Source organism: Asparagus officinalis, chromosome 7 (genome assembly GCF_001876935.1).
Source record: "Asparagus officinalis chromosome 7, Aspof.V1, whole genome shotgun sequence".
Classification (NCBI taxonomy): domain Eukaryota; kingdom Viridiplantae; phylum Streptophyta; class Magnoliopsida; order Asparagales; family Asparagaceae; genus Asparagus; species Asparagus officinalis.
Genome location: NC_033800.1, coordinates 82,030,987 through 82,043,874, shown reverse-complemented (window position 1 = coordinate 82,043,874; position 12,888 = coordinate 82,030,987). Strand labels below are relative to the sequence as shown.

General features: G+C 36.0%; 1 protein-coding gene across 1 annotated transcript; it reads left to right on the top strand.

The window, feature by feature from the left end:
• Nucleotides 9,854-11,739, top strand: LOC109849157 (cytokinin riboside 5'-monophosphate phosphoribohydrolase LOG1-like). Its single transcript, XM_020418972.1, has 7 exons — nucleotides 9,854-10,071; nucleotides 10,160-10,257; nucleotides 10,377-10,407; nucleotides 10,544-10,643; nucleotides 10,740-10,810; nucleotides 10,905-11,048; nucleotides 11,476-11,739. The coding sequence occupies exons 1-7, from the start codon at nucleotides 9,925-9,927 to the stop codon at nucleotides 11,572-11,574; spliced, it is 690 nt and encodes a 229-aa protein (XP_020274561.1). The 5' UTR covers nucleotides 9,854-9,924; the 3' UTR covers nucleotides 11,575-11,739.

Sequence of the window (12,888 nt, the reverse complement as noted above, 5' to 3'; positions counted from 1 at the left end):
TCCTCTTTTTCTGATTCTGGAAAATCTGATCGAAAGATTCTCTCCAAGTGATCAAAATCCGATCTCCAAAAATCCAGCCCTCGATCTGATTATCAAAAATCCGATCCTTAACTCTGTTGAGTTTTTTGATATTTATAGGGGGATTAGGGGTGTAACTGCCCACATAATCCGCGCTTAAATGGGGGTTTAGTTACCCCATTAATCGGGTGTAACAACCCACGTAAACCACTCCCTATATCGTGGGTAGAGAACAACTTCAAAGTTGTTACGATCACGTTTGAATGAGTCAGAACCGTGACTTGCGTTCTGGCGGTGATTGGAAAGAGCTGCTGTGACGAGCTGCGTTGTGCAGCGATAGAGCTGCGTTGGCAGCGATTGATGAGCTGCGTTGTCAGCGATTGATGAGTTGCGTTTGGCAGCGGTTGATAAGCTGCGTTGGGCAGCGATGGAGCTGCATTGTGCGGCGATAGAGCTGCGTTGTCAGCGATTGATAAGCTGCGTTTGGCAGCGGTTGATGAGCTGCGTTGGGCAGCGATGGAGCTACGCCGTGCGACGATAGAGCTGCGTTGTCAGCGATTGATGAGCTGCGTTTGGCAGCGGTTGATGAGCTGCGTTGGGCAGCGATGGAGCTGCGTCGTGTGGCGATAGAGCTGCGTTGTCAGCGATTGATGAGCTGCGTTTGGCAGCGGTTGATAAGCTGCGTTGGGCAGCGATGGAGCTGCGTTCGAGCTTCTCTGTCTTTATATATGGATGACACTAATAACCAGTAAAGAAGGTCTTATTCAGGCCATTTGTGACAATTGAGGCATCTCAATAACGCTCTATCAACTGCAGGTCACGATCTCCGCTAAGATTTCTTTACAACAGCTAACCATGTGCTCCTCAGTGCGTCGAATATCATTACATTGCTCATCAGCATCTCTAATAGTTGCTAATATAATATTAGTCATGTTGTTGTCGCAGCCATCAAGATCAATCATCTCACATAAGAAGATGCATTCATGTCTGCAGCGGTTGAAGCTGCGTTGGTATTGTATCTTGACGATGGTACGTAGGGAGGACTTCCACGTCTTGGTTTGAAGAGATCGTTGATTTGTAACCTCTTTCTGTCAGAGCGTTGTAAAAGATCGTCGTTTTGTAATCTTTACTTTAGCTCTTTGATATGTGAAAATCTTCAAATTGTAGTCTTATGGAAGTCGTCAGATTGTAACTTTCATCATCGGTGTTTCATGGGGAATCAGCTATCTATTATTATTTTTAGACAGCCTACACTCATTTCTACACTTCATCGACTAGGACCATTTTAGAATATAAGTTAGCGACAATCAGATCTCTTCATTACGATCATATCTGAAATGTCTGATAGTCTAGTATCATCTTAAAGACTTTAGCTGTATTAAAATATCAGATAAATCTGATCAAAATAGCATACTATCATTTTGAACAAGGATGTTATATTCATATAGGTTCTGTTACAATATACAATTATTACCTGCAGGGCACATAAATCTAACAATCCCCACCCAGGGGTGAGCCGATGGTGGAGCACGAAGGGAAACAGGAAGCATACCGGAGGTCAAGTTGGCGTCGAGCGATAAACAATTATACTAAAGATAATGATTCATAGTTATAGGTGAAATTGTTGAAAGTAAGTTAATCAAACCTGAAAGTAAAATTAATAGCTAACCTGATGAAATTTGACACTATGGTAACACATAATAATAATAACTAAAAGGTGATCAAAATATGTTAAAAGCAAAAGCTATACACAAAGATAACAAATTATACCTCAATGTGAATAGTTCGAAACAAGTTAGGTAAAAAAACGTAATAATGTGACAAAATTTGGCACAAAGGTAACAAATAATTGTTAAATGAGGCTAATTAAATTATTCTAAAAGTAACAAGTTAGACCAAAAAGTAAAAATTAACACGTAAAGGCGACGAAATCACTGCTTCCGCCATCGCCCCGCAATCAACCTCATCTCCTCCTCTGCCTCATTTCGGGTCCTATCTTTGCTTACTACGAGAGGAGGCAGCGGAGGATAAGCAGAAGGCGACAAAGGGAGGCAATAATGATGGAGGAGAGATTGACGGCATACAATAAGAGAATGGATGGTTAAAGGAAGAAAAAGAGAGAAGCGGTTCGTGAATTCATGCATGAGGAGAGAAAATAGAAGAGAGTGTTAAGAGTACTGGTGCGATGAGGATATTTTAGGAATGTCCTAAAATTCATGTAATTGCAAGCGGGTACATAGAAGCATGATTGGCTTTTGACTTTTTTTTCTTGCCGGAAGGAAGCACGTTCTTTTAAAGTCAAGGGGTTTCACAGAAATTTACATTATGATCCATGCATGTAATATATAATCAATGAATTAAAATTAGATATTCTTTATCTTACCATTTTAGCAAAGTAAAAATTCTTAAATCCATTTTTCTCTCTATGAGTTTGAGAAAGATATTAATACAGTATTTTATTTTCATTGTAGGATTTTTCGCATAAGTTCACATTTTGATTGGATTTTGCTTTTTAAAATTGAGCTTTGCTACAGGGACCCAAAATATGGGACCAATAGAGGGGACAAGTGAGGTGTCCCCCTCCTATTGGATAATGAGTTGACCATCATTAATGATGGTCAACTCATTATCCAATAGGAGGGGGACACCTCACTTGTCCCCTCTATTGGTCCCATATTTTGGGTCCTTGAGGAATTTTTCTTTAAAATTTTGTTGAAATGTACTATATAATATTTGTGTCGTAAAAGATGTCACACGCCTCTTTAATAATAAATGAAAACAAAAATTTTAGGGATGTTCAAAAGATAATGTAATGGAAAGCTATGTAAATCTTAAAAGGATTTAGATGGTCGCCAATTAGGAGGTAATTGGAGAGTCTACAATTTCTCCGATCATTATCGTACCTTTCAAATTTAATGGATCGATGAGATTAGGTCACATGGGATTTCACTATTGTGATAGTGGTTTTCAAGACCATGGTGATTTTATGTCATGGTCTAATCTCGTCCCTTGAATTCGAAAAAGTATAACAATGATCGAGGAATTGGACGCTCTCTAATTACCACCTAATTGGAGAGGATCTGAATCCTATGTAAAACCATGACTGACTTTTGACCTTTTTATTGCATGAAGGAGGTAGTTTTTGTAAAGTTAAGGGGGTTGAAAGCAATTTATATTGTTATCCATGTAAGAATCAAGAATATATATATCCTTTATCTTATCAGTTTAGCAAAATATAAACTTTTAAATGTATATATCTTTTATTCGTTCTTAAACTAGGAGCCCACGTGTTGATACAAGGGAAAATGTGATAGATTGAGTCAACAAGATTGGACTTGTTGTTGAGGCCCCTTGATTGTCCTAGATGACCTATATTGAACTTTATTTGAGATTGCCTATGTAACGCATAGAAACCATCAAATTGATGATGGTGGGTGTTCACCAATGCTCCTGTGATGGATTAGTAAGACTCTTGATGATAAAGGTCAATGCAACATGTATGTAGGTGAGGGCTTAGAGTAGGGTTCATAGATTGAAGATGGGTAGTGCCGAGTAAAGCAAAGAAATGATACATCAAATTGATGATGGTAGGTTGGCATATTTATAAGAATTTTCCTAACAAATTAGGTGATACATGTGCCACCATCCTATCGGTCGAGGTGGTTATGGTAGTTACTTGAGGGCAAGTAAGACCATGTATTATGATGACATTGGCAAATGAAAGTCCTTAGATGTGTTTAAGATCGACATAGTTATATTGAAGTGGCCAACCATGAAAATTGGCTATCGATTCATATCTCCTAATATTGTATCTTGAGGATATGATACGATTCAAATCGATCATCTCCAATCAGTCAAATAGCCATAAGATTGGACTGGGCTAGAGCAAGACATGTTATCTGAATTGAGGTAAGTTCGATCATCATAGGCCTTAGCCACCTATCGGAGCATACTAATATAATAAAACTTAAGATCATGACTTGAGTTAACTATGTTGAGTGCAGTTGTCTCACACTTAAGCGAATCAGCAAATCAAGCTTTACCTTTTGACTGAGTCATTAGGTGACATTGCATGGTCTGGCTAGCTCAGTTGCAAGATCCAGGCTATATGCATAACACCACATCATAAATCCTATAGGCTCATATATTTTCTATTTTTAGAATTTATTATCAAATTTACCGATTGTCGTCCACTATGGGGTTGTTTGTTTCTACTCATTTTGCATCCTTGCACTAAAACAAGGGATGCACAAGTTAAAATTCATGAATTTTTAGCGCATAAATTATTTTTTATCATTTTTACATATGGATTTAGGGTTGTCACATATGATAGATGCATCAAATATAATTCCCTAAAATTATGATGATTTCAACTGAATTTGTAAATTTTAGTCCCATGTCCTCAACAAAATAAATGTACAATCAAATAAAATTTGACTAGATTTTAACCCATGAAAATCCTATTTAATGTCCATCGCAAACAAACACAATTTTTGTTATGGGGTTTTTTTAAATCCATTACACGTGTCAAGATTAATCTATAAACTAACAAGCCCTATGAGCTTGAGAAGGATATTGAATATAGTTTTTACTTTCACGTATGATACAATATTTGAAATAACTAGGGAGGAAAAGCTTGATTATATTCATTCACTAATTATGAATATATACAAATTACATTGTCTATATATCATGGAATAATGTAACTATTCTAGCATTATTCTGGCATATTCTCCATCTTAATAAGGTATGTAACCTCTTATACAAGGTATCTACATATAGAAATATATATAACAATTTATTTCTAACATCCCCCCTCCCCCGCGTCAAACTCACAGTGGATCAAACACTGAGAGTTTGAAAAGTAAAAACTTATATATGCTTGAAGGTGTGAGTTTTGGTGAAGAAATCAACAAGAAATTGGAGCTTAGAAGAAACATATGAAGAGAGATCATCTTAGTCTTTGAATAATGATGATGTATAAAATGATAATCAATCTTAATGTGTTTTGTGCGCTCATAAAATACTAGATTGGTGGCAAATTTTATTGCACTTTGATTGTCGCAATAGAGAGGAATAGGAAACGGACAATCATTGCCTATGTCAAGTTAAAGCTATTGCAACCAAATGATCTTCGAAGTAGTGTTAGACATAGCCTGATACTCGGCTTCAGCACTAGATTTGGAAACTATGTTCTACTTCTTAGCTTGCCATTATATATGGGTATCATCAAGGAATACACAAAAATCAATAATAGATTGATGATTAGTAACATCATTGGCCTGGTCAGAATCAGAAAAGGCACAAAGTTGTAGCTTCGATGTTGAGGAGAACAAAAGAGCTTTGGTTAAAGTGCCGCAAAGATAGAGTAGAATATGAAGTACAATAGCATAGTGAACTGAGGTGCGAGACTGAATAAATTGACTCACCACACGGATGACATAAGTAATGTTTGGTCAAGAGATAGTGAGATATATACAAAAGCATCAACAAGTTCACGATATCGAGTTGGATTTTTCAAAGGATCTCCTATATCAAGTGCTAGTTTTTTTGTGAAGCTAAAGAGGAGTGTCAGCAATCTGATCATTAATCAACTCAGCTTAGGCCAAGAGATCAAAGATGTATTTCTGTTGAGAAAGAAAATATCCTCAAATTTCTGATGAATAGAAGCCTTTACTATATCAATAAGTGAAGGGTCACTACCAGTAATGACTGTATCATCAACATGAAGAAGAAGGATTGTGAGCCCTTGTGTAGAAGTACAAACAAACATCGTGTGATTAGCTTCACTTTGGATAAAACCTATACTAAGTACTGCAGGGTTGAATTTCTCAAACCAAGCTTATGGAGCTTGTTTTAGGCCATATAGTGCATGACGAAGATGACAACTTGTCCTGGCGAGTGAGGAAGATCTGGGGGAGGTTGCATAAATTTCTTCATGAAGATCACCATGAAGAAATACGTTCTTCACATCAAGCTATTAGAGAGGCCATTGTTGAGTATCTACAACAGTAATAAGAGCTTGAACTAAGGTCATCTTCGTTACGGGAGGAAAAGTCTCTTCATAATCAATCTCATATTCCTAGGTAAAATCTCGTTCAAGATGAGCTTTGTACCAATATATTGTGTCATCTGTGTAGTTTTTTGATTTTATAAACCCACTTGCAACTAATTGGGACTTTCCTTGAGGTAATGAGACAAGATCCCATGTACCGGTTTGCTAAAGTTGACTAACTCCTCTACCATAGCTACCTGCCACTTAGGAGAAGATGCAGCATGATGATAAGATTTAGGCTCATGGTGTGAATGAATGGTTGTAAAGAGGGCCTAAAAATTGAAGAAAATGATGAAAAATGACAACCAAAAAATTACTTTTCCTTACTAATACGAAGAGGGTTGCGACGATTAGTTAGTGAAGAACCATCATTCAAAGCCAAGACAGTAGGCAGAAAAAGAGCAAGTAGACTTTTATGATCATCACTAGATGAGGGTGGAATGAAGGTGACTATAATGATGATGAATCTATCAGAATAGAAGATGTGGTGAGCTCAAGAAATGAAGGTAAACTGAAGCAAGTTATGTGTCACTAGCATCAAACAGCTGTCTAGAGTAATATGGAATATGCTCTAGAAAAGTCACATCTTGGGAAATGCGAAGTCTCTTTTTAATTGGATCATAACATCAATATCCTTTGTAGTCAAGATTATATCCAAGAAAAACATAAATAACAGAATGAGGAGACAACTTATCTCACTCGAGAGATGGTAAGAGAACCAGACAAGTACAACCAAATACCCGAAGATGCGAATAAGACGGATGACAAGATGTTAAATTTGGGAATGGTGAGATACCTGTAAGAACTAAAGAGGGCATCAAGTTAATAAGATACACAGCTGTCGCAACAACATCAGCCGAAAATTGTTTAGGCATGATGCTTGAAATAAGTAGTGATCTCACAGTTTCCATAATATGATGATGTTTTCATTTAGAAACGCTGTTCTGCTGATGTGCATAAGGACATGACAATTGTGAGAGAGCACAATGATCAGCTAGAATAGGACGAAGCTCGTGAGAAAGATATTTATCACCAGAATCAAATCGAAAGATCTCATTAGTGGTTCCAAATTGGGTTTTGATCATAGTAGTGAAATTTCTTTCAATTTAGAGTAAAGATGAGCGATGATGCATAAAATAAAGCCAAGTGTAATAAGAAAAATCATCAATAAAGATAACATAATATAAGTTTACTTTTTGATTGGATCTTCCTTTTTAAGATTTTCTAATGATATACTCCATAATATTTGTGTTGCAAAAAATATTGCATGCCTCAATGTACAACGAAATTTTTTTCTCCTATTCTTTATAGGCTAATTACCATATTGGCATTTTTGTAAACCCCTCTTATTAATGTGGTATATTTCTAGCTCTCAAGATGTATTCGTATTTTTTCTGAGCCAAATATGCAATTAGATCACTTTGTCACTAGCAGAAAAAGCTGTGAAACCTCTTTCATCCTATTAGTTTTGCCTTTCCAAGGTTTCTCTTCATTATATTTGAAGGTAATATCATGCTCTTTCATTTTTTATCGTAAAATTTAATTTTTGCAGTGGACTTAACGTTCTTGCATAAACTTAGGTATAATTATTATTCTTATAGTGATGCCTCAAATAATGTTCTAGTACTTTCATCATGAATAAAATAGTAATTATAACATCACATGAGATTTTATGCCTTTATTTCAACGAGGGAGAAGTTTTGGCTTTAGTTGCAAATTTGGCTTAGAAAAAATAAAAACATCGCTCAAGCTGAAAAAGCTACTAATACTAAACTAGAAAGTGTAAAAATTACTAATCTGGTAAGTTAGACTATTCTTTGTACCAGGTAAATCCAATATGATAACCATATCTGCACATATTTTCCTCCCTCGAGTAGTTTTCTAACACAGAGGGAGGAATACGGGCATAATACTGTAGCAGGACAGAAGAACAGGGTATTAGGCGTACAAGCATCAGTAGGAAAAGGAATGGAACAGCGCTCGTGCAATTTTCCGAGGCAACCCGCTCCCCACACGTGTGGACAAACCCTCAACCATGATTGCGTGTGTAAACCCCGAGACGCATATATGGGTCGATTTGCTCGAGTTGGCGGTGTCCATCGCGACAGGCGTAGTACTCCTAGTCTTCTCCTAGGAATTAGAATGTAGGTCTCCATTAATTTTTAGGGTAAATTACATATAGCCCCCTTAACTTTTACCACCATGTATATAGCCCCTCTTAGTTATTTTAATTTCACAAAATCGCTCTCACTTTGAGGGGTTTGACCGTTAACCCCTACGTGTTGCGTGCCAAACACCCCACTAAAAGAAGCAAAAGCATCTCTCAATAAGTTAATAGAAATAATAAAAAAGAATAAAAGAGTGACTTATTTGATATTGAGGGATGTATTTTCATGTTTTTTATCATGTGCTTGACACGTGACAAATTAGACATCACTAATTAAATATAAAAAGAAGCTTTATATATATATAGTATATATATATATATATATATATATATATATATAGTATATATATATATATATATATATAATATATATATAATATATGAGATTAATGGGTATCCTTGTCAATAGAGGGGATTTCCTCCTATGACGTCTCTAAAATCACATGATTTGAGCGACATTGTGGATGATCCGCTCGCGTTGAACTTGATGCTATATATTCTAAAAACCCTAACAACGCCAAGTTTGGGGTGAACCGTCGTCGTTTGACCGCTGTCATCCACTCGTATCAATTTAACGGTTTTGAATGAATAGAACTTTTCACATGGCTCGTATAGAGGGTCAAACGACGACAGATTCACCCCAAACTTGGCGTGTTGGGGTTTTTTAGAATATGTAGATCAAGTTCAACGGGAGCGGATCATCCATAATGTCGCTCATCATGTGATTTTAGAGGCGTCAAGGAGAAAATCTCATCCTATGACAAGGAATACCCATTAATCTATATATATATATATATATATATATTATATATATATATTATTTATATATATATATATATATATATATATATAATATATATATGGAGAGAGAGAGAGAGAGAAAACAGGAAGTGAGCTGGCAGCGTAGGAATTTCCTACCTGCAAGTGTATGACATGTGAGCCCCCCTACTAGTCACATCGGTGTGGGGCTCACATGTCATACACTTGCAGCGTAGGAAATTTCCTACGCTGCCAGCTCACCCGTTTTCTTTTATATATATATATATATATATATATATATATATATATATAATATATATATAATATAATATATATATATATATATACATCACAGCGCGGGCATTTCGCGCGCGAGCAACTAGCTGGAGCTTAATGTAGAAAGTCTTAATAAAGATAGAAAATATGGAAATGATATACTACGTAATACATGATTATATACTACCTAGCATAGAAATGATATCAGTAGAATATATACTACTATATTTAACACCCTCAATTAAAGTTACTGTAGGTCCAGACCCGAGAGATTGGATAAGATGAGCCAAGTTGCATAGATGGTTGTTGATGTGATTTGATGAGAAGTGATTGAATTGAGCAAATCGGTGGGAATAGTTTAAGATAACTAATAGGATTTGAGATGGCAAATAGCAATTTCAGTAATTTTAATTAGGGGCTAATTTTAAAAACGTTACATGTTTAATTCACTCATATCATGAAAAACCCATCATATATTATTATTTCCCGAAAAAAACACATCTCGATCCCTATCACTCTCAATAACCCCTTTTCATTAATAATTGTCTTCACCTTTGAAAAGTACAGACCAGCTTTGTTCATCATGTGTAGTCTCGAGAACTTCAGTTCCAAAAGAAAGACAGAAATTACCTTGAGATAGGAAAAAGAGATGGAGGTCGAGGGAGAGATTAAGATAATGAAGAACAATTTGGTGGTTGAGATACCAAAGTTCAAAAGGGTGTGTGTCTTTTGTGGGAGCAGCCCCGGGAAAAGGGTTTGCTACCGGGATGCTGCTGTGGAGCTCGGCAAAGAACTAGTAAACAACCCCACCCCGCCCCTCTTTTTTTTTTTATATTTTATGTACAATTATTATTGTTAATTCTTTTTGGGTTATTGTGATGAAGGTGAATAGAAAGATGGACTTAGTTTATGGAGGTGGGAGCATTGGGCTCATGGGTTTGATCTCTGAAGCTGTTCATAATGGTGGTGGCCATGTTATTGGGTAAATATCAATTAATCTTTTGATGCAAATTATTTTAAAACTTTTTTGTTCTGTTTTATTCGTAGCTTATTTTGTTCTAATTTCAGTGTCTTCGTTTATTTTGTTTTATTTTGTTTAAGGATCATACCAAGGACTCTAATGGCAAAAGAGGTGCTAATTATTCCTTATGATCTATTTTGTTCTTCCTTAGTCAAAAGATAATTTCCTTTCATATATACTCTTTCTTTATTCTGTTCTCACTTTCTTTCTTTAATTCTTCTTCTTCTTTTTTTGTTCGGTGGTTAAGATTACCGGGGAGACTGTTGGTGAGGTAAGAGCAGTGTCCAGCATGCATCAAAGGAAGGCTGAAATGGCTCGCCACTCTGATGCCTTCATTGCTTTACCTGGTCTCTCTCTCTCTCTCTCTCTCTCTCTCTCTCTCGTCCTTTTTTTTCAAATATTTTAAATGTAATTTTATTTTCATTTAAAAATTAATTTCATAGGTGGGTATGGGACCTTGGAAGAGCTACTAGAAGTAATAACATGGGCTCAGCTAGGAATTCACAGCAAGCCAGTGAGATACTGATTCATACTCATTAAACAAAATCAACCATTTTGATCTCTATTTATTTTTAAAATAAATTTTGTTGGAAAAAAATAATTGTCAGGTTGGGCTGCTGAATGTTGATGGATACTACAACTCGCTTCTGGCGTTCATCGACAAGGCTGTAGATGATGGTTTCATTAAGCCTTTTCAGCGACACATTATTGTGTCAGCTCCTAACGCCAAGGATCTTGTTCAAAAACTGGAGGTAACTAAATCGATATTAACATCTTTAGTTACGGCAAGAAAAATAAAACTTCGGAATTTTGATGCAGTACAAGTGTATTTAAGGTTGTATTAATTGATCTGTATTCAAGACTGTATCAATTTCGAAATACATCCAACATGCGTTATTAAAGTAGATTTATATAGAATTTATATTTGAAAAAGTTCTTGTTTCGATTTGTGACTCTCGCATCATTAGGGTTTTGATAGTGTATTTTTCTTTTAATTTTCCAAAGAAGATATTTTCTGCCTCATTTGAGGTGCAGATAGTAATTTATGTTATCAACATGAATTAATTAGATACTTAGAAGAACGCGCTAAGGATTTTTCACTTAAAATAATTTCAAGATTTTTTTCTAGTTAAAATTTTGTCTCTTTGTATGATAATTTTTGAATGAATGCTGCTGCAGGAGTACGTGCCTGTGCAAGATGCAGGAGTGGCCAAGCTGATGTGGGAGAAGGAGCACGTTGGTTTTAATTCCGCGCTGCATACCGAAATTGCTAGGTAGTAAAAAAAGTAAAAAAGAAAAAGGAAAACGACTGGGGAAAAAAAATGCAGCAGCTTAAGCCAATTGTATGACAGTTTGCTGCTGCGCTCATTTTGGCTTCTCTCTGTACTAATGTGGGCTTTGTATGCAAGCCTTGTCATCTTTTGTTGCTAAGTTTTATGTATGCAGATATGTACGTCTCTTATATAGTTATAAATGTAATTATTAAGGTAGCAGCTTTTGGGCATGCGTTCAGTTTGTGTGATTGCCTTCTTCTCTGATGCTTATATGTGCTCTCTGAGCCATTTCCTTTCCTTTATCTATCTAAAACTTCTTTTTGTTTATTGTTTTTGGAGCTTTGGGTTGATCATTTCTATACAAGTATGGAGAGAGGAAGTGAATGGAGAACTCATGATGGCTTCCAAGGGGAGAGAAATGGGTTTCCTCTCTTGTGGGGAAGCTCTTCGCAATTTTGGCATACAAACTGTGGGTCCCAAATCAATTCCTTGGCTTTGGCTTGTAAACTTGTATTTCTTATGTCTTTTGACTTAACATATAATATTCAGCTCCTTTGACCTAAGTGAATGGTTGGATTTTCTTTCTTCAGTTTGGATGAATATCAGATCATTTTCTAAAATACAACCATTATCTATTAATATTTTGATGGACACAAATTATTTCTAGCTGTGATAATTATCTTTTGTTTTTAAATGTATTCAATTTGTTTTCTACTCTTGACAAATTCATATATAAGCTTCCATTTGTCGAGTTATTTGAAATGAACCGTTAGAATATATAAAATGTAATCCTTAATCCTCTCCCTAACTTCAGAGTTTTGATGTAATAGTTAGAGGGGTTTTAGGGTAAACTAATGGTGGAATTCATGTGTAAGTCGATCCTACTCTCGTAAATATTAGAAAGAATAATTGATTTAAACTGAAAAAAAATTGAGACAATGCCTAACAAGTTAAGTCTTGGGATAATTTGCGGTTTAGCTGCTGTTTAACACTCGTTTAACTTGCTATGAGACCTAAGTTCTACATAACAAGTAGTATTGGACACCTTGGTTCCAAGACGGTTGGTGTGAGTATGGTTCCTAATTAATTAACGTTACCAGCATTAATGGCCCCACCGATGTTTTTCGAATTGGGGTGGATTTGAGATACTTCAGTTTTTCCTTGAAAGTGTTGAGCTCACTTGATCACTTGGGGGCTTGAAATCAGGCTCTCCCTCTGTGATCCCCGACCAAGTTTCTCCTCCTTCGCAAAGACAAAATACTATTGAAGGCCAATTGTGATCCTAAGGGAGTGAAGTGTAATGATCCCAGGTCGGGAG

Bases quoted from the DNA above. Each gene is read 5' to 3' on its own strand.
- LOC109849157 (XM_020418972.1), top strand. From the start codon at position 9,925: ATGGAGGTCGAGGGAGAGATTAAGATAATGAAGAACAATTTGGTGGTT. The intron at 10,258-10,376 runs GTAAATATCAAT...ATTTTGTTTAAG, and splicing joins GGTGGTGGCCATGTTATTGG to GATCATACCAAGGACTCTAA. The intron at 10,811-10,904 runs GTGAGATACTGA...AATAATTGTCAG, and splicing joins TAGGAATTCACAGCAAGCCA to GTTGGGCTGCTGAATGTTGA.